This window comes from Blennius ocellaris (genome assembly GCF_963422515.1).
Source record: "Blennius ocellaris genome assembly, chromosome: 13".
NCBI classification, from domain to species: Eukaryota; Metazoa; Chordata; class Actinopteri; order Blenniiformes; family Blenniidae; genus Blennius; species Blennius ocellaris.
In genome coordinates, this window is record NC_137662.1 from 26,330,813 (window position 1) to 26,352,533 (window position 21,721).

General features: G+C 47.5%; 1 protein-coding gene across 1 annotated transcript; it reads right to left on the reverse strand.

The window, feature by feature from the left end:
* Nucleotides 1-112: 112 nt before the first annotated feature.
* LOC308138519 (kinesin-like protein KIF3A) lies at nucleotides 113-21,649 on the reverse strand. Its single transcript, XM_080507663.1, has 17 exons — nucleotides 21,473-21,649; nucleotides 19,302-19,566; nucleotides 18,315-18,459; nucleotides 17,324-17,408; nucleotides 17,092-17,197; nucleotides 16,752-16,891; nucleotides 16,463-16,660; nucleotides 11,894-12,068; nucleotides 11,727-11,810; nucleotides 8,519-8,675; nucleotides 8,263-8,443; nucleotides 7,964-8,074; nucleotides 3,808-3,933; nucleotides 3,641-3,694; nucleotides 2,372-2,440; nucleotides 2,146-2,285; nucleotides 113-1,843 (listed from the first exon to the last, which is right to left on the reverse strand). The coding sequence occupies exons 1-17, from the start codon at nucleotides 21,476-21,478 to the stop codon at nucleotides 1,795-1,797; spliced, it is 2,091 nt and encodes a 696-aa protein (XP_080363789.1). The 5' UTR covers nucleotides 21,479-21,649; the 3' UTR covers nucleotides 113-1,794.
* Between the last annotated feature and the right edge of the window lie 72 nt (nucleotides 21,650-21,721).

Sequence of the window (21,721 nt, forward strand, 5' to 3'; positions counted from 1 at the left end):
GCTGGGCGGACAGGTTCACTGCATCCACACCATAAACAGCCTGCTCAGGAGGACGTGACGTCCAAAATACACATTTATGTTTTTCTTCGAAATACTGGGGGGAAAGAAAAACTTGACTTGAAAAGCCCCTTTATTAAAAATAAAGACAGAAAAATCAACAACAAACAACATGTTTATCCATCCTCACAAAGTGAACAACAATATGTAGGCAGTGTGAAACTAGAAACAGGTTACACACTGTGATCAGCTATGAAATCAACACAAAATCACATACAATGTTAAAACTTCATACGCAACATCACATACAATTAGGAGCAGGTGGTCTGAGCACCACCTGGTGTCAACAGAAAGGACTGCATGCAAAGTATGCACTATTAATTATTTAAGATTATCTACAATATTGTCTTGTCTCTAAAAACAGCACATAATTACTGTGGGAGGACAGAACTCCCTGGTTATTGGTCTCCTCTTGCTGCTTCAGGCTGCTTCCTCCTGATTCACACTGATGTTGCATTAGTGTAGCTCGCCCCTCTCTCTCCATGCAGTGTGTACTACACTAGTGTAGCTCGCCCTTCTCTCTCCATGCAGTGTGTATTACACTAGTGTAGCTCGCCCCTCTCTCTCCATGCAGTGTGTATTACATTAGTGTAGCTCGCCCCTCTCTCTCCATGCAGTGTGTACTACACTAGTGTAGCTCGCCCCTCTCTCTCCATGCAGTGTGTATTACACTAGTGTAGCTCGCCCCTCTCTCTCCATGCAGTGTGTATTACATTAGTGTAGCTCGCCCCTCTCACCAGTGTGTATTACATTAGTGTAGCTCGCCCCTCTCTCATCACGCAGTGTGTATTACATTAGTGTAGCTCGCCCCTCTCTCACCACGCAGTGTGTATTACATTAGTGTAGCTCGCCCCTCTCTCACCATGCAGTGTGTATTACATTAGTGTAGCTCGCCCCTCTCTCACCAGTGTGTATTACTTTAGTGTAGCTCGCCCCTCTCTCACTACGCAGTGTGTATTACATTAGTGTAGCTCGCCCCTCTCTCTCCATGCAGTGTGTATTACATTAGTGTAGCTCGCCCCTCTCTCACCAGTGTGTATTACTTTAGTGTAGCTCGCCCCTCTCTCACCATGCAGTGTGTATTACATTAGTGTAGCTCGCCCCTCTCTCACCAGTGTGTATTACTTTAGTGTAGCTCGCCCTTCTCTCACTACGCAGTGTGTATTACATTAGTGTAGCTCGCCCCTCTCTCACCAGTGTGTATTACATGCAGTAAAGTGTTTATGCTCAGGCTGTGACTCGTTCATTCAGATCATGTGATTCTGATGGTCTATGGGGCCTGAAGCCCCGCCCACTGTCATGTAGCTGCTCAGAGCTGATTGGCTGGCGCTGATTGAGGCTCTGCTTCACAGAACCAGTCTTGTTAGCAGCTAAAGCTAACGTGGTCAGAGTTAACCACCATCCAGCATGGAGTGAATGAATGATGAAAAGTGAACAGTGCGTCAAAAAACAGGGGCCATAAATCTAAAATTAGGATGTACCTATCTTGTTTCACACTAATCCCTATGCTTACATCAGTCAGATAAAAATGATTACAAACATATGAAGCACCACATCCAAACAAGCTCAAATGCAGCAACAGATGAAGATGAAGCAACTGTGGAACTGATCAATGAAGAACAACCATGTTGGACCAGCACATATCAAATGCTGGCAAAGGTTGAATGGACGGCGCTTCAGTGTTTTGAGGTCTGTGGACGAGGACAAAGTCTCCTTGAAGGAGACACACTGTCTTCGTCACTGCACAAGAGAGTCGATCACAGCATCAGGCTTCGCAGATTTTTTCCTGTGTTGAGAGATGGATTCATGATACGTATTATCATTTATTATCTTTGTCTTCTTTTTTCGTAGAAGAGGATATCATGATCAGAGCTAATATTATATATGCATGTACTGTATGTGAGCTAACCATACAATTCGGTAAATTATATATATATATATATAATTTATTTTATTTTATTTATTTATTCAATCAAATATATTATTCAATCAAATAATACGTGAAAGTGAAACGAGTGTAAATTCCCCCTCTTGGACTGACATGATAAGCAGCCATAAGAAAACACACAGTATTTTAGCGCGCTTTACCTCCGAGCAGTTCTGGGCCGGCTGCTCCTGCTGCTCCTGCTGCTCCTGGAGGTCCGGGGCCTCTGGAGCTTCAGCAGCGACTGGCGCATGCTCTCCTCGGTGTAGGCCAGGTACACGTGGGACAGGTCCACCTCAAAGGGCTGCGGCAGCCAGAGACATGTAAAGGTCAGGTAGAGACAGGTTGTCATGACTGTGGTCATTCCATGTGTCGTCGTCTCCGGCTCACATCTTTCTCTGTTTTGTCTGCAGCAGGGGTTTGTTTCCTCATATTGTTGCCGGTGTACGCCACACACTTCTGGAAGACAGCAAGCAGTGAGACAGGTGTGAGCAGGAAGCTCTTTAAGCCCCGGTCCCACCGCTCACAAGTGCCGGGACGGAGCGGAGCGGTACGGAATAGAGACCCCGACCGAAATTTTGGGTGGCGTCCCCACTGCAGAGAGGAGCGTGAAAAGTGGGCGGGGCTTATGAGCCCCGCAGAAATGTGACATAACAGAAAAGAACGTGGTCAGATGTAGATCTTATGAATCTTCTGTCGTTGTTTAAATTCTCCACTTTGCACTCTTATTTTTTGCAGCGGAAAAAAAAAAAGTTACTTTTTGCAGCAGTCATTTTTTGCAGCGGAGAGCTGCAGCGCAACTTCCGTGTTTGTTGTGAGAGAGCGAAACCTCCGGCCACTTGCCGGCGACTTGAGGCGACGTGCCCCGCACTCGAGCGCTGGGGGGCGGGGCAAGTGGCCGGAGCGTTCCCCCCGGTTGGCTGAGGCACAGACACAGGAGTCTGAGCTTTCTGCTCAAACGCAGGAGGTTCTCCACTCCGGCGCTGATCACGGTCCGGCAGCTCGGCGCCGGAACACGGAGGCTCCGAGCTCCGAGCTCCGAGCTCCTTTTCATGGCTTCCGCGGTCCGTCCCCGCGATAAAGCGCCACTGACCGCGGCTGAACAGAACGCTGACCGCCTCTGGAAAGCGGAGCTGCCGGAGCGCGGTCAGCGCCGGAGACGAGAGCTCCAGACTCCGGTGTCCCGGACGCGCATCCACGCCACGGCGAGCGCTATGCTGCAAACAGAAAACTCCAACGCGATGCAAAGTCCCTCCCCCTGCCTCAAGTCGCTCTTTCACAACAAACACTGAAGTTGAGCAGCAAAGAAAAGAAAATGAAAATAAAAACCACCAGAGCACAGCTGACCACACTGACAGCAGAGGCTTCAGCCGCACATTAGCATATTGAGGGCGTGTCGTAAATCACTGACCAATCAGCAGACAGCAGCTCAACCTCAGACCCGTTCCGTGGTCCTGGCACCCCAACGGAAGGGGAGCGGGAAAGCGGTGGCCTTTGGAGCGGTCTAGAGCGGTTTAGACCACATTCCTGTGGTGACACGCGAACCGGAGCGGTTTAGACCGGTCTAGGCCGGTACTTTTTGTGCGGTGGAAACGGGGCTTTAGTGAGCTCGTCCCCGAGTCTCCTTCATCACGCTGCACAACAGCAACCTGAGCTCACCAGCTGCCATTCGCCAATGTCTTCGTTCCAGTGCACGTAGTTCTCGATCATCTCCTAGAGAGCAAACGTCACAAAGTCAAAACCATGAAGTCAGTTGGTATGGTGCAGCCATTTTGAAGGCCTCATTATTCAACCATTTTCAGCTTTCATGTGACACGGACACTCGCCTGGTACTCCTGGGGGATGAAGTTGTCAATGATGAGCATCTGCAGGCGGAGTTCTCGGCTCAGCTGCCGGATGTTCTCCAGGAGGCCCTCAATCTCTCTGTGATGCTCTTGCTGTAAATCTGCCATCTAACAGACGCAGCACAAACCACACGGATCATTCGCCATCCTTCCCCCGGGAGAAGCAGGAGAGAGGTAGGAGAGAAGTAGGAGAGAGGTAGGAGAGGGGTAGGAGAGAGGTAGGAGAGAGGTAGGAGAGAGGTAGGAGAGAAGTAGGAGAGAGGTAGGAGAGGGGTAGGAGAGAGGTAGGAGAGAGGTAGGAGAGAGGTAGGAGAGGTAGGAGAGAAGTAGGAGAGAGGTAGGAGAGAAGTAGGAGAGAAGCAGGAGAGAGGTAGGATAAGCAGGAGAGAGGTAGGAGAGAAGTAGGAGAGAGGTAGGAGAGGTAGGAGAGAGGTAGGAGAGAGGTAGGAGAGAAGTAGGAGAGAGGTAGGAGAGGGGTAGGAGAGAGGTAGGAGAGAGGTAGGAGAGAGGTAGGAGAGAAGCAGGAGAGAGGTAGGATAAGCAGGAGAGAGGTAGGAGAGAAGTAGGAGAGAGGTAGGAGAGGTAGGAGAGAGGTAGGAGAGAGGTAGGAGAGAGGTAGGAGAGAAGTAGGAGAGAGGTAGGAGAGAGGTAGGAGAAGCAGGAGAGAGGTAGGAGAGAAGTAGGAGAGAAGTATGGGAGAGGTAGGAGAGAAGTATGAGAGAGGTAGGAGAAGCAGGAGAGAGGTAGGAGAGAGGTAGGAGAGAAGTATGGGAGAGGTAGGAGAGAAGTATGAGAGAGGTAGGAGAAGCAGGAGAGAGGTAGGAGAGAGGTAGGAGAGAAGTATGAGAGAGGTAGGAGAGGTAGGAGAAGCAGGAAAGAGGTAGGAGAGAAGTATGAGAGAGGTAGGAGAGAGGCAGGAGAAGCAGGAGAGAGGTAGGAGAAGCAGGAGAGAGGTAGGAGAGAAGTAGGAGAGAAGTATGAGAGAGGTAGGAGAGAAGTATGAGAGAGGTAGGAGAGAGGTAGGAGAGAAGTATGAGAGAGGTAGGAGAGAGGTAGGAGAAGCAGGAGAGAGGTAGGAGAAGCAGGAGAGAAGTAGGAGAGAAGTATGAGAGAGGTAGGAGAGAAGTATGAGAGAGGTAGGAGACGCAGGAGAGAGGTAGGAGAGAGGTAGGGGAAGCAGGAGAGGCATGAGAGGCATGAGAGAGGTGTGAGGAAAGAGTTGAGGACACAAAAATGTCTGAAACCTTCTGAGAAGTTCAGTAAAGGTGCACCGTCGTCACAAATGTTCACAGCTGAGTATATTGAAGAATAAGATTCATGATTGGATCTGCAAAGTTTCCAAAGACAAGCCCTGCAGGTGGTGTTGTGTACGATGCAGGTGGTGTTGTGTACGATGCAGGTGGTGTCGTGTACGATGCAGGTGGTGTAGTGTACGATACAGGTGGGGTCGTGTACGATGCAGGTGGTTGTGTACGATGCAGGTGGGGTTGTGTACGATTCAGGTGGTTGTGTACGATGCAGGTGGGGTTGTGTACGATGCAGGTGGGGTTGTGTACGATGCAGGTGGGGTTGTATACGATGCAGGTGGGGTTGTGTACGATGCAGGTGGGGTTGTGTACGATGCAGGTGGTTGTGTACGATGCAGGTGGTTGTGTCCGATGCAGGTGGTTGTGTACGATGCAGGTGGGGTTGTGTACGATTCAGGTGGTTGTGTACGATGCAGGTGGGGTTGTGTACGATGCAGGTGGGGTTGTGTACGATGCAGGTGGTTGTATACGATGCAGGTGGGGTTGTGTACGATGCAGGTGGGGTTGTGTACGATGCAGGTGGTTGTGTACGATGCAGGTGGGGTTGTGTACGATGCAGGTGGTTGTGTACGATGCAGGTGGTTGTGTCCGATGCAGGTGGTTGTGTACGATGCAGGTGGGGTTGTGTACGATTCAGGTGGTTGTGTACGATGCAGGTGGGGTTGTGTACGATGCAGGTGGGGTTGTGTACGATGCAGGTGGGGTTGTGTACGATGCAGGTGGGGTTGTGTACGATGCAGGTGGTTGTGTACGATGCAGGTGGTTGTGTACGATGCAGGTGGTTGTGTACGATGCAGTGGGTTGTGTACGATGCAGGTGGGGTTGTGTACGATGCAGGTGGGGTTGTGTACGATGCAGGTGGTTGTGTACGATGCAGGTGGTGTTGTGTACGATGCAGGTGGTGTTGTGTACGATGCAGGTGGTGTCGTGTACGATGCAGGTGGTGTAGTGTACGATGCAGGTGGGGTTGTGTACGATGCAGGTGGGGTTGTGTACGATGCAGGTGGTTGTGTACGATGCAGGTGGGGTTGTGTACGATGCAGGTGGGGTTGTGTACGATGCAGGTGGTTGTGTACGATGCAGGTGGTGTTGTGTACGATGCAGGTGGTGTTGTGTACGATGCAGGTGGTGTCGTGTACGATGCAGGTGGTGTAGTGTACGATACAGGTGGGGTCGTGTACGATGCAGGTGGTTGTGTACGATGCAGGTGGGGTTGTGTACGATTCAGGTGGTTGTGTACGATGCAGGTGGGGTTGTGTACGATGCAGGTGGGGTTGTGTACGATGCAGGTGGGGTTGTGTACGATGCAGGTGGTTGTATACGATGCAGGTGGGGTTGTGTACGATGCAGGTGGGGTTGTGTACGATGCAGGTGGTTGTGTACGATGCAGGTGGTTGTGTCCGATGCAGGTGGTTGTGTACGATGCAGGTGGGGTTGTGTACGATGCAGGTGGTTGTGTACGATGCAGGTGGTTGTGTACGATGCAGGTGGTTGTGTACGATGCAGTGGGTTGTGTACGATGCAGGTGGGGTTGTGTACGATGCAGGTGGGGTTGTGTACGATGCAGGTGGTTGTGTACGATGCAGGTGGTTGTGTACGATGCAGGTGGTGTTGTGTACGATGCAGGTGGTGTTGTGTACGATGCAGGTGGTGTCGTGTACGATGCAGGTGGTGTAGTGTACGATGCAGGTGGGGTTGTGTACGATGCAGGTGGGGTTGTGTACGATGCAGGTGGTTGTGTACGATGCAGGTGGGGTTGTGTACGATGCAGGTGGGGTTGTGTACGATGCAGGTGGTTGTGTACGATGCAGGTGGTGTTGTGTACGATGCAGGTGGTGTTGTGTACGATGCAGGTGGTGTCGTGTACGATGCAGGTGGTGTAGTGTACGATACAGGTGGGGTCGTGTACGATGCAGGTGGTTGTGTACGATGCAGGTGGGGTTGTGTACGATTCAGGTGGTTGTGTACGATGCAGGTGGGGTTGTGTACGATGCAGGTGGGGTTGTGTACGATGCAGGTGGTTGTATACGATGCAGGTGGGGTTGTGTACGATGCAGGTGGGGTTGTGTACGATGCAGGTGGTTGTGTACGATGCAGGTGGTTGTGTCCGATGCAGGTGGTTGTGTACGATGCAGGTGGGGTTGTGTACGATTCAGGTGGTTGTGTACGATGCAGGTGGGGTTGTGTACGATGCAGGTGGGGTTGTGTACGATGCAGGTGGTTGTATACGATGCAGGTGGGGTTGTGTACGATGCAGGTGGGGTTGTGTACGATGCAGGTGGTTGTGTACGATGCAGGTGGTTGTGTACGATGCAGGTGGTTGTGTACGATGCAGGTGGGGTTGTGTACGATGCAGGTGGGGTTGTGTACGATTCAGGTGGTTGTGTACGATGCAGGTGGTTGTGTACGATGCAGGTGGGGTTGTGTACGATGCAGGTGGGGTTGTGTACGATGCAGGTGGGGTTGTGTACGATGCAGGTGGTTGTATACGATGCAGGTGGGGTTGTGTACGATGCAGGTGGGGTTGTGTACGATGCAGGTGGTTGTGTACGATGCAGGTGGTTGTGTCCGATGCAGGTGGTTGTGTACGATGCAGGTGGGGTTGTGTACGATTCAGGTGGTTGTGTACGATGCAGGTGGGGTTGTGTACGATGCAGGTGGGGTTGTGTACGATGCAGGTGGTTGTATACGATGCAGGTGGGGTTGTGTACGATGCAGGTGGGGTTGTGTACGATGCAGGTGGTTGTGTACGATGCAGGTGGTTGTGTACGATGCAGGTGGTTGTGTACGATGCAGGTGGGGTTGTGTACGATGCAGGTGGGGTTGTGTACCTCTGACTTGGCGGCCATCAACATGGTCCAGACTTTCTTCAGCTTCTTGGTCTTTCCTTGAGCTTCTTCCTGCAGACTGGTGTATTTCTCCTCTATGTCCAGACGTTCTTGCTGTTTTTGAAAATGACACAGGATCAACATCTGAAGATTGCAGTTGCTAAATGTTAGATTTAGTTTTTCTTGGTGTAAAAGGCTGAGTAGCCAGGTCAGCTGCTTCACTTCCTTATTACCATGTTATTACCAGCAGGGACACAAAGGGCCCAGTGTGTTCAGGGTGTTGTGCAGAACTGTGTCTTCACCTCCTTCTCCTCCAGCTCCTTCCGGAGCTGCTCTGCTCTCCGCCGCCGCTCCTCCAGCTCCTGGTTGGACTCCTGCAGGAGCTTCTCCTGCTCCTCAGCTTTGGCCAGCAGGTCCACGCCGCCCACAATCACCTTCTTCTCCAAGGCACACAGCTTGTCCAGCAGGACGTGATGCTCCTGCCTGAGCAGTCCACACAAACCATCAGCTTGGTGAAGTCCAGGTAGCAGCTGGTCAGGGAGGGTGTGGAGGACTCACTGGGCCTTCAGGAGGTCCTTCTCCCGCTTCTCCAGTTCTGCTCTGGCCTTGTTTCTTTCCTCCTCCTCCATGTCCAGCTGGGCCTCTAGAGCCCTTCGCTCTTCTTCAATCTTCACCTGCATCTCCAGCATCTGGTCCGGGGAGACCTTCTTCCTGCCTGAAGGACCAATCACAGGACGTTAACCCGGGGAGACCTTATCCTGCCTGAAGGACCAATCACAGGACGTTAACCCGGGGAGACCTTCTTCCTGCCTGAAGGACCAATCACAGGACGTTAACCCGGGGAGACCTTATCCTGCCTGAAGGACCAATCACAGGACGTTAACCCGGGGAGACCTTCTTCCTGCCTGAAGGACCAATCACAGGACGTTAACCCGGGGAGACCTTCTTCCTGCCTGAAGGACCAATCACAGGACGTTAACCCGGGGAGACCTTATCCTGCCTGAAGGACCAATCACAGGACGTTAACCCGGGGAGACCTTCTTCCTGCCTGAAGGACCAATCACAGGACGTTAACCCGGGGTGACCTTATCCTGCCTGAAGGACCAATCACAGGACGTTAACCCGGGGAGACCTTCTTCCTGCCTGAAGGACCAATCACAGGACGTTAACCCGGGGAGACCTTATCCTGCCTGAAGGACCAATCACAGGACGTTAACCCGGGGAGACCTTCTTCCTGCCTGAAGGACCAATCACAGGACGTTAACCCGGGGAGACCTTCTTCCTGCCTGAAGGACCAATCACAGGACGTTAACCCGGGGAGACCTTATCCTGCCTGAAGGACCAATCACAGGACGTTAACCCGGGGAGACCTTCTTCCTGCCTGAAGGACCAATCACAGGACGTTAACCCGGGGAGACCTTATCCTGCCTGAAGGACCAATCACAGGACGTTAACCCGGGGAGACCTTATCCTGCCTGAAGGACCAATCACAGGACGTTAACCCGGGGAGACCTTATCCTGCCTGAAGGACCAATCACAGGACGTTAACCCGGGGTGACCTTCTTCCTGCCTGAAGGACCAATCACAGGACGGCTGTTAACCCAACCCACTGAGCCTTGCTGAACGCTGACTCAGCGTCCCAGCAGGAGTTGTAGTAGTGTTATTGAATTGATGTGCTTTTGTTTGGTAACTCTGGAGACGGACGTGGTTTAAATGAACCCCGCTGACATGAAGTGCTTTGTTGATGCACTTCGCCATAAATACTGACCAATAAAACACAACCATGACCTTGAATAAAACCCAACCATGACCTTGAATAAAACACAACCGTTACCTTGAATAAAACACAACCGTTACCTTGAATAAAACACAACCGTTACCTTGAATAAAACACAACCGTTACCTTGAATAAAACACAACCGTTACCTTGAATAAAACACAACCGTTACCTTGAATAAAACACAACCGTTACCTTGAATAAAACACAACCGTTACCTTGAATAAAACACAACCGTTACCTTGAATAAAACACAACCGTTACCTTGAATAAAACACAACCGTTACCTTGAATAAAACACAACCGTTACCTTGAATAAAACACAACCATTACTTTAATAAAACACAACCATGACCTTGAATAAAACACAACCGTTACCTTGAATAAAACACAACCGTTACCTTGAATAAAACACAACCGTTACCTTGAATAAAACACAACCGTTACCTTGAATAAAACACAACCGTTACCTTGAATAAAACACAACCGTTACCTTGAATAAAACACAACCGTTACCTTGAATAAAACACAACCATTACTTTAATAAAACACAACCGTTACCTTGAATAAAACACAACCGTTACCTTGAATAAAACACAACCGTTACCTTGAATAAAACACAACCGTTACCTTGAATAAAACACAACCGTTACCTTGAATAAAACACAACCGTTACCTTGAATAAAACACAACCGTTACCTTGAATAAAACACAACCGTTACCTTTAATAAAACACAACCGTTACCTTGAATAAAACACAACCGTTACCTTGAATAAAACACAACCGTTACCTTGAATAAAACACAACCGTTACCTTGAATAAAACACAACCGTTACCTTGAATAAAACACAACCATGACCTTGAATAAAACACAACCGTTACCTTGAATAAAACACAACCGTTACCTTGAATAAAACACAACCGTTACCTTGAATAAAACACAACCGTTACCTTGAATAAAACACAACCGTTACCTTGAATAAAACACAACCATTACTTTAATAAAACACAACCGTTACCTTGAATAAAACACAACCATGACCTTGAATAAAACACAACCGTTACCTTGAATAAAACACAACCGTTACCTTGAATAAAACACAACCGTTACCTTGAATAAAACACAACCGTTACCTTGAATAAAACACAACCATGACCTTGAATAAAACACAACCGTTACCTTGAATAAAACACAACCGTTACCTTGAATAAAACACAACCGTTACCTTGAATAAAACACAACCATTACTTTAATAAAACACAACCATGACCTTGAATAAAACACAACCGTTACCTTGAATAAAACACAACCGTTACCTTTAATAAAACACAACCGTTACCTTTAATAAAACACAACCGTTACCTTTAATAAAACACAACCGTTACCTTGAATAAAACACAACCGTTACCTTTAATAAAACACAACCGTTACTTTAATAAAACCCAACCGAGGAGCGCCGACACAGGATCAAGCAAAGCTAGTGTCATGATGCAGAAGGCGACTTGTGAGCATCACCAGAGACTAAACACGTTATGTTGACCGACACCAGATGAACATTTTAAAGCACTTTAACACGCTCATTACTCAAACCACACAAGCCTTGGAAGCTGACTGAAATGTAGGAAACAGGAAGAAAATAACTAAATATACATTATAATTAACATCCCACGTTCGTCCCAACACGTTGAAATGAGCCGTTAAGGCCGTGAGTGTTTGATGAATTTGAGGGCGACACGTCGCTCTGTGGAGATTCTTCTCTCAGCAGCTGGAACAGCTGGACGAGGCCAGCAGGAAGTAACCACAAACCACCTGGTGATGCGTTAGACTGCGGGATGCTGAGGACTATTATTAATATTATTAATAGAATTGACTCCCTGATAAAAGACTTCACATGATGTGCAGACGCTCCACACAATAACCACGACTCAGCACATTTCCAGTCCCCCTGCACCGCCCCAAAGAGGAAACAAGTGTCACATGATCTTGCCTCTTCTTCTCCTGCAGCCTCCGTCCTCGTGGCCTTGGTCCAGGTCCTCGGAGCCGCTGTCCTCAGAGCCCCAGATCTCCTCGCCTGTGAGGAACCACGAGACAACAGTCCCAAACGTACTCACACATTACAACCACACACTTTCTACAGCTAATCTGGTTTAATACCTTCTTCCAGTTTTTTCTTCAACTCTTCAATCTCCTTCTGAAACTGGCGCAGCAAAGCGTCTTTGGGATCTTCGTTGATTCTGGCTTTGTTTTGGATGTTTTTAGCGCGGTTAGCGTAGCGCAGGGTACTGATGGTCTCGTCGTAGTTGTAATCTGCAGGGCCGATGTTTGCACACTGGCGGGAGAGAAGTGTGTCTGACATTATTATTATTATTATTATACCGACAATGCTGAAATCGGTCAACCTGAGAGTTTTCATGAGAAAAGAAGACTATAAAGACGTGCCAGACTAATGGTAAAAAGTTAGCTTTTCACAATAAATCAAGGGGAAACATTGGTTAGCCACATGCTGGAGTGGATTTGAGGAAGAAAAGCCAAACTTAATGAATTCATCACTCAGTGTTGATGTTCAGAATGTTGGAAATGCAACGGCAGTTGGAACGACAGTGACAGTTAAACAATTGTGGGCACTGAATGCTGCTTGTCCTCTTTAATAATATGATGTGTAACTGCTATTAATAACAAGAGTATATGTAACTGCTATTAATAACAAGAGTATATGAAACTGCTATTAATAACAAGAGTATATGAAACTGCTATTAATAACAAGAGTATATGTAACTGCTATTAATAACAAGAGTATATGAAACTGCTATTAATAACAAGAGTATATGTAACTGCTATTAATAACAAGAGTATATGTAACTGCTATTAATAACAAGAGTATATGTAACTGCTATTAATAACAAGAGTATATGTAACTGCTATTAATAACAAGAGTATATGAAACTGCTGTTAATAACAAGAGTATATGTAACTGCTATTAATAACAAGAGTATATGTAACTGCTATTAATAACAAGAGTATATGTAACTGCTATTAATAACAAGAGTATATGTAACTGCTGTTAATAACAAGAGTATATGTAACTGCTATTAATAACAAGAGTATATGTAACTGCTATTAATAACAAGAGTATATGTAACTGCTATTAATAACAAGAGTATATGTAACTGCTATTAATAACAAGAGTATATGTAACTGCTATTAATAACAAGAGTATATGTAACTGCTATTAATAACAAGAGTATATGTAACTGCTATTAATAACAAGAGTATATGTAACTGCTATTAATAACAAGAGTATATGTAACTGCTGTTAATAACAAGAGTATATGTAACTGCTATTAATAACAAGAGTATATGTAACTGCTATTAATAACAAGAGTATATGTAACTGCTATTAATAACAAGAGTATATGTAACTGCTATTAATAACAAGAGTATATGAAACTGCTATTAATAGCAAAGAGTATATGTAACTGCTATTAATAACAAGAGTATATGTAACTGCTATTAATAACAAGAGTATATGTAACTGCTGTTAATAACAAGTGTTCACTGAAAGGATCACTTAACGCCACACAGCTGAACAGCAGGTCGCAGCAAAGCTTTGCCATTTGAACACATGAGCATGAAAACGTCTCAGGATGGAACAGGCCTGAAGACATTGTTCTGGACTGTGAGGAAATCAGGTGGCCCAGCAGGGGGCATGCTGTCTGGAGAGACACACTGCAGGAGGAGCCACTTTCAGGAAATCAAACAGTTAAATCCAACAAAAGCTCAGCCTTTCCTGGATGTTCCTCCTTTCTGCTGGATCAGAGCAGTAAAAGAGGTTCAGACTAATTCAGTCAGGCTTCAGACCGACGGAAACCGTGAGAAGAAGCTGATGCAGGAGGCGCCTGTCCACCCAACACTGAGCTGGGGGGTGACGTCACCCTGCAGGAGCTGGGTGAGCAATTAACTGTTGAGAATTAATGATGTGAAATCCTCTGGGTAAGATAGAATATTGACCAAGCAAAACACTTGGTGAAAACACTCCAGCGGTGTTGAAAGGCTAGTTTTTGACTCTAGCCTGAGTTGAAAGGCTAGTTTTTGACTCCAGCGGTGTTGAAAGGCTAGTTTTTGACTCCAGCGGTGTTGAAAGGCTAGTTTTTGACTCCAGCGGTGTTGAAAGGCTAGTTTTTGACTATAACGGTGTTGAAAGGCTAGTTTTTGACTCTAGCGGTGTTGAAAGGCTAGTTTTTGACTCTAGCGGTGTTGAAAGGTTAGTTTTTGACTCCAGCGGTGTTGAAAGGCTAGTTTTTGACTATAGCGGTGTTGAAAGGCTAGTTTTTGACTCCAGCGGTGTTGAAAGGCTAGTTTTTGACTCCAGCGGTGTTGAAAGGCTAGTTTTTGACTCTAGCAGTGTTGAAAGGCTAGTTTTTGACTATAGCCTGGGTTGAAAGGCTAGTTTTTGACTCTAGCGGTGTTGAAAGGCTAGTTTTTGACTCTAGCGGTGTTGAAAGGCTAGTTTTTGACTATAGCCTGGGTTGAAAGGCTAGTTTTTGACTATAGCCTGGGTTGAAAGGCTAGTTTTTGACTATAGCGGTGTTGAAAGGCTAGTTTTTGACTATAGCGGTGTTGAAAGGCTAGTTTTTGACTCCAGCGGTGTTGAAAGGCTAGTTTTTGACTATAGCCTGGGTTGAAAGGCTAGTTTTTGACTCTAGCGGTGTTGAAAGGCTAGTTTTTGACTCTAGCGGTGTTGAAAGGCTAGTTTTTGACTCTAGCGGTGTTGAAAGGCTAGTTTTTGACTCTAGCGGTGTTGAAAGGCTAGTTTTTGACTATAGCCTGGGTTGAAAGGCTAGTTTTTGACTATAGCCTGGGTTGAAAGGCTAGTTTTTGACTCCAGCGGTGTTGAAAGGCTAGTTTTTGACTCCAGCGGTGTTGAAAGGCTAGTTTTTGACTCCAGCGGTGTTGAAAGGCTAGTTTTTGACTCCAGCGGTGTTGAAAGGCTAGTTTTTGACTCCAGCAGTGTTGAAAGGCTAGTTTTTGACTCCAGCGGTGTTGAAAGGCTAGTTTTTGACTCCAGCGGTGTTGAAAGGCTAGTTTTTGACTCCAGCGGTGTTGAAAGGCTAGTTTTTGACTCCAGCGGTGTTGAAAGGCTAGTTTTTGACTCCAGCAGTGTTGAAAGGCTAGATTTTGACTCCAGCGGTGTTGAAAGGCTAGTTTTTGACTCTAGCGGTGTTGAAAGGCTAGTTTTTGACTATAGCCTGGGTTGAAAGGCTAGTTTTTGACTATAGCGGTGTTGAAAGGCTAGTTTTTGACTCCAGCGGTGTTGAAAGGCTAGTTTTTGACTCCAGCGGTGTTGAAAGGCTAGTTTTTGACTCCAGCGGTGTTGAAAGGCTAGTTTTTGACTCCAGCGGTGTTGAAAGGCTAGTTTTTGACTCCAGCGGTGTTGAAAGGCTAGTTTTTGACTCTAGCGGTGTTGAAAGGCTAGTTTTTGACTCCAGCGGTGTTGAAAGGCTAGTTTTTGACTCCAGCGGTGTTGAAAGGCTAGTTTTTGACTCCAGCGGTGTTGAAAGGCTAGTTTTTGACTCCAGCGGTGTTGAAAGGCTAGTTTTTGACTCCAGCGGTGTTGAAAGGCTAGTTTTTGACTCCAGCGGTGTTGAAAGGCTAGTTTTTGACTCCAGCGGTGTTGAAAGGCTAGTTTTTGACTCCAGCGGTGTTGAAAGGCTAGTTTTTGACTCCAGCGGTGTTGAAAGGCTAGTTTTTGACTATAGCCTGGGTTGAAAGGCTAGTTTTTGACTATAGCGGTGTTGAAAGGCTAGTTTTTGACTATAGCGGTGTTGAAAGGCTAGTTTTTGACTCCAGCGGTGTTGAAAGGCTAGTTTTTGACTCCAGCGGTGTTGAAAGGCTAGTTTTTGACTCCAGCGGTGTTGAAAGGCTAGTTTTTGACTATAGCGGTGTTGAAAGGCTAGTTTTTGACTATAGCGGTGTTGAAAGGCTAGTTTTTGACTCCAGCGGTGTTGAAAGGCTAGTTTTTGACTCCAGCGGTGTTGAAAGGCTAGATTTTGACTCCAGCGGTGTTGAAAGGCTAGTTTTTGACTCCAGCGGTGTTGAAAGGCTAGTTTTTGACTCTAGCGGTGTTGAAAGGCTAGTTTTTGACTCCAGCGGTGTTGAAAGGCTAGTTTTTGACTCCAGCGGTGTTGAAAGGCTAGTTTTTGACTCTAGCGGTGTTGAAAGGCTAGTTTTTGACTATAGCCTGGGTTGAAAGGCTAGTTTTTGACTATAGCGGTGTTGAAAGGCTAGTTTTTGACTCCAGCGGTGTTGAAAGGCTAGTTTTTGACTCTAGCGGTGTTGAAAGGCTAGTTTTTGACTATAGCCTGGGTTGAAAGGCTAGTTTTTGACTATAGCGGTGTTGAAAGGCTAGTTTTTGACTCCAGCGGTGTTGAAAGGCTAGTTTTTGACTCCAGCGGTGTTGAAAGGCTAGTTTTTGACTCCAGCGGTGTTGAAAGGCTAGTTTTTGACTCCAGCGGTGTTGAAAGGCTAGTTTTTGACTCCAGCGGTGTTGAAAGGCTAGTTTTTGACTCTAGCGGTGTTGAAAGGCTAGTTTTTGACTATAGCCTGGGTTGAAAGGCTAGTTTTTGACTATAGCGGTGTTGAAAGGCTAGTTTTTGACTCCAGCGGTGTTGAAAGGCTAGTTTTTGACTCTAGCGGTGTTGAAAGGCTTCAGCAGCACAGCTTTACCATCATGGTCTTGGAGTTTCCTCCCAAGGAATCCTGCAGCAAACGGGTCAGTTTGGAGTTCCTGTAGGGAACGTGGGTGCTTTTGCCGTCCACCAGAGCCGAGATGACGTTCCCCAGCGTGGAGAGAGAGAGGTTGATCTTGGTGGCTTCCTTTAGGCGCTGGCCGGTGGCGCCGGTCTTCCCCTGACGCTCCGAACCCTGCGGAGGGAAGGGTTCAGTCATTAGAAAAGGCTGAGGACTGAAACACGTCACGATCACTGGGATGTTCCAGTTCTACTCTCACACCTACCGCCAGATCAACCAGATGCAGTTTCCCCATGCGCACATGCTGGTTTCCATCCAGACCCTTCTCGCTGCACTCCATGGTGATGGTGAAGATGGCGTGAGAGCGGGAGCTGTGCTCGTTCATGTTCGTGGCTCCAACAGACCCTGGGAATGACGGAAGACGTCTGATCAGACCAATATTTCAACCTGTAAAATGAAGCACGTTTACAAGTGTTCAAACTTTAAGCGTAAGTTAGAGCCTCATATTGTAAATAGATGAGTGTACTTGTTGTAATAAAGCGTAATGGATGCCGTTCCACAGAGATCGATGTCCTGATGGACTACAATAGGTTTGGGGGTCTTACGGTTCTTATGGCCCATGGTCATGACCCGGTCCATGTCGTCAGCATTGTTCACCACATACCCAGACAGGTCTTTGATGTACACGCCCACATCTGGTCTTTCCTTCACCTGTCACCGGAGAAAAGAAATAAAAGAGAGATTTATTCTTTAAATGACCTTTCCTTTCCAGAGAATATCAACTTCATATGTCGGTTTTAACAATGTTAAACATGATAACGTCAAATATCTTCTTACTTCAAGCCTCTGCATTTGGTCCTTTGCCAATAAGTCTCGCACTTCCTCATTGTAAATCTCCAGGTAGGAAACTCGCACTAGAAATCTAAGGAGAAAAACGTGTTGTACAAAGTGACATCAACACAGTGAAGCGTGAGAAACACAAACTCCAAAATGTGGCATGTGAAGCACGTGTGGTATCTTATTTAATCATTATGTGTCCAGTCTTTTTCAGAGAAAGTGCCATAACATTATTTTGAAAAGATAAAAGGTAATTATTCAACGCTGAAAATTGTCACAAGATATGTAAATTACACAACTCTTATATCACATTAGTGATGTTCTGATTAATGTCAGAAGAGTCAGAGAGCTACAGGAACGTAGTGTGTAAAACCAGAAGAAACCAACATATGTACCATGTGATGGCATAAGAGAGAGAAAAGATAAGAGAAAACAAGACATGGAGACTCGTCCACTGTTGGTGGATTAACATGCAGCAGAGCAGTAGCTGCTGCCTCCCTGGTGTCCCCTCACCTGGTGTCCCCCCTCACCTGGTGTGTCTCCTCACCTGGTGTGTCCCCTTACCTGGTGTGTCCCCTCACCTGGTGTCTGCCTCCCCTGGTGTCCCCCCTCACCTGGTGTCTCCTCACCTGGTGTCTCCTCACCTGGTGTCCCCTCCCCTGGTGTCTCCTCACCTGGTGTCTCCTCACCTGGTGTCTGACTCCCCTGGCGTCTCCCTCACCTGGTGTCTCCTCACCTGGTGTCTCCCTCACCTGGTGTGTCCCTCACCTGGTGTGTCCCTCACCTGGCGTCTCCCTCACCTGGCATCTCCCTCACCTGGCATCTCCCTCACCTGGTGTGTCCCTCACCTGGTGTCTCCTCACCTGGTGTGTCCCTCACCTGGCGTCTCCCTCACCTGGCGTCTCCCTCACCTGGCGTCTCCCTCACCTGGCGTCTCCCTCACCTGGCGTGTCCCTCACCTGGTGTGTCCCTCACCTGGTGTGTCCCTCACCTGGTGTCTCCTTCTGCCTTGGCGATGTGACCAAAGACATGGGCGAAGGAGTTGGGGATGACCCCCCGGAGCTCCGGCGCTGCTCGCTGCCCCTCCATGGTGAAGGTCTTCCCTGTGCCAGTCTGGCCGTAAGCAAAGATCGTTCCTGAGGTGGTGAGGAGAGAAGAAGAAGAAAACAAAGATCATTCCTGAGGTGGTGAGGAGAGAAGAAGAAGAAAACAAAGATTGTTCCTGAGGTGGTGAGGAGAGAAGAAGAAGAAAACAAAGATCGTTCCTGAGGTGGTGAGGAGAGAAGAAGAAGAAAACAAAGATCGTTCCTGAGGTGGTGAGGAGAGAAGAAGAAGAAAACAAAGATCGTTCCTGAGGTGGTGAGGAGAGAATTGTACTCCCATTGAGAACCTGATAATATTTATGTATTGATCTGTATAAACCATGTATGAGTTGCTGCACCAGCATTCTGCATACAATCGCCTGATTATCAAAATTAATTAATAAAATGAGCTGGAGGCCCTTTTTTTATCGTTCAAGCATGAATAAAGACACTAATACTGAAAGTCGCGCCCACCTCACGCCCCCCCTGACACCCCACCACGCCCCCCCTGACACCCCACCACGCCCCCCCAGGGGGGCTCGCCCCACCATTTGAGAAGCACTGCTCTAATGTTTCTAATGTTTCTAATGGCTCTAATGGCTCTAATGGTTCTAATGTTTCTAATGGTTCTAATGGCTCTAATGTTTCTAATGTTTCTAATGGCTCTAATGGCTCTAATGTTTCTAATGGTTCTAATGGTTCTAATGGCTCTAATGTTTCTAATGTTTCTAATGGCTCTAATGGTTCTAATGTTTCTAATGGTTCTAATGGCTCTAATGGCTCTAATGTTTCTAATGGTTCTAATGGTTCTAATGGCTCTAATGATTCTAATGGTTCTAATGTTTCTAATGGCTCTAATGGTTCTAAGCAGACGGAGCCAAGCTGCAGGACCGTACCGTTGTACCCCTGCAGCACTGAGTCCACGATGGGCCGGGCCGTCAGGTTGTACACGTCCAGCTGCTTGCTGTCTGGGCCAAACACCGTGTCGAAGGTGAAGGTCTTCGGGGGCTCCTGGGGGGTCTCCAGCCTGTGGACCGTTATGGTCCCCCGGATCTCGTCCACCAGGACGGCCTGCCGGTGGCCCGTCGCCTCCTCTTTCTGGTTGAGGGGCCGACACCTCACCACCACCTTCACGTTGTCGCTGACCTCTGGCTTGTTGCTCTGAAAGTAGGACCATCAAAGTAGGACCATCAAAGTAGGACCATCAAAGTAGGACCATCAAAGGAGGACCATCAAAGTAGGATCATCAAAGTAGGACCATAACGACGCCAGCACCGTTCAGAGCAGAGCACCGGCAGAATCTCACGGTGACATGATGTGGTCATTGGGGGCGTGGCCTGTGGACAGGCTGCTCACACACTGTCTGAACCCCTGAATCAGAGAGTTTGGGGGCGTGGCCTGTGGACAGGCTGCTCACACACTGTCTGAACCCCTGAATCAGAGAGTTTGGGGGCGTGGCCTGTGGACAGGCTGCTCACACACTGTCTGAACCCCTGAATCAGAGAGTTTGGGGGCGTGGCCTGTGGACAGGCTGCTCACACACTGTCTGAACCCCTGAATCAGACAGTAGAACCATTGTGAACAATGAATGGCAGCCAGGCTGTCGGCAGGCAGGTTGGGCATTTCCAGGAGGAAGAACAGGCTTGAAAACAAATGGATCTCAGATCACTGACTTCAGAATGACTCAGGAAACAATGACGACTGCTGACCCTGACAGTGACCTTCTAAAAGCTCATTTTATCCACCAGAGCTTCATGTTATCCAGATCACACTTCCTTTTAAAAGTCAGAATCTCATTCATGGCAATGGTGGAATAGCATAGATAATACATATTTAAAGGTATAGTAGAGGATTTTCTTCTTCCGGGTGGATCATCAAAATAACTGGTCCTCCCAATTGTCAATCATTCTGGTGATATATGACGTAAGCCCGTCGTACGTGCTCGTCCCTGCGCGCAGCTCACTCCACACGGTTCTCATCATGCCGGTGACATTTTTACACAGTTTCACCCCCTCTGGTGCAAATCTTCTTGTAAAGTGAGCTTATGTGAGCGATGCCGACTTGTGACTTGTAAACAGAGCGTGCACGAGGAGAACTGGGCTCGTGCACGTTTTAGTAGGCGTTCCGTATCCGGAGCAGGTACAGCGTTGCGCATGCGCATTTTTTTCAAACCGTGGAGAGGGCGGTTCTTTCCTAAAATTCCTGAAAATTCTCCTGTATACCTTTAAGGCCAAACATTATTCATTAACAAAAACTATACAAAGGTTTTTTCAGTGGTGGGGATCAAATATGAAATCCACACTTCAGAATTCACAATGAAAAGTTTCTATATTTTAATTGAAGCTCAGAACTGAAGGAATGAACTGAAAGTAGAGTTAAAGCAACACTCAAACATCAGAACAATCTGAACACAGACTGTGAATGAGGAGAACCACACCGGGGTGTTTCCAGGACTATGTGGGGAAGCTGTTACTGCACAATACTCTTCTTATGGATGCTTTTACTTTTTCTGTCACACTGCTCTGAATATTTACATAAAAGGGCTTAAATTGATTTGATTGCATTTTATTTATTTGTTGTCAAATGGCCTGTAGATGGTTTGTGTAGCATTACTTCACTTGCTAACTAACTACACATTGAATTGCACTGATTAATTCAATGGATTTTGAATTGAATGATCGAATCACCAACATCATCAATACCAAACATTATATCAACAATTTACTCCCACACACATTCACATTATTTAATTTACTCTCACCAAATATATATATATATATATATATATCAACCCTAACCTTATATCAACAATATACTCTCACCTACTGACTGTTATTACAACCGACGGGAGCAAACGGGATTTAAATATAAATCTATATATATATGGGAACACTGGCCGGTAACACGCAGAACCCTCGGGACCCCCGGGACCCCCGGGACCACCGGGACCCTCGGTGTTTCCCTCCGGCTCACAAACAGCAGCTAGCGAAGCTAGCGGTTAGCATGACGTCAGCGCAGGAATCCGCCCAGCAAACGGAACAAAGCGGCTGTAAGGCGCGGGACTGACCGGCATGGCGGCGCTGAGAGGCGGCGGCACGAGGCGGGGGGTCCCGGTGCAGCGGGGGAACCGGGCTGCTGCTCACGAGGCGGGGGGTCCCGGTGCAGCGGGGGAACCGGGCTGCTGCTCATCGGACCACAACCTCCAGGGGAAACGAACCAGCGGCGCTACCAGCCTTCATCAAAGGCTCACAGCGGGGAGCTGCTTGCTCATCCGCGCATGCGCAGCAGCGACCCCGCGAGGTCCAGCCTGAGCCGA

Bases quoted from the DNA above. Each gene is read 5' to 3' on its own strand.
- LOC308138519 (XM_080507663.1), bottom strand. The intron at 18,460-19,301 runs GTACGGTCCTGC...TCACCACCTCAG, and splicing joins AGTGCTGCAGGGGTACAACG to GAACGATCTTTGCTTACGGC. The intron at 8,444-8,518 runs GTGAGTCCTCCA...TGGACTGCTCAG, and splicing joins AAGGACCTCCTGAAGGCCCA to GCAGGAGCATCACGTCCTGC.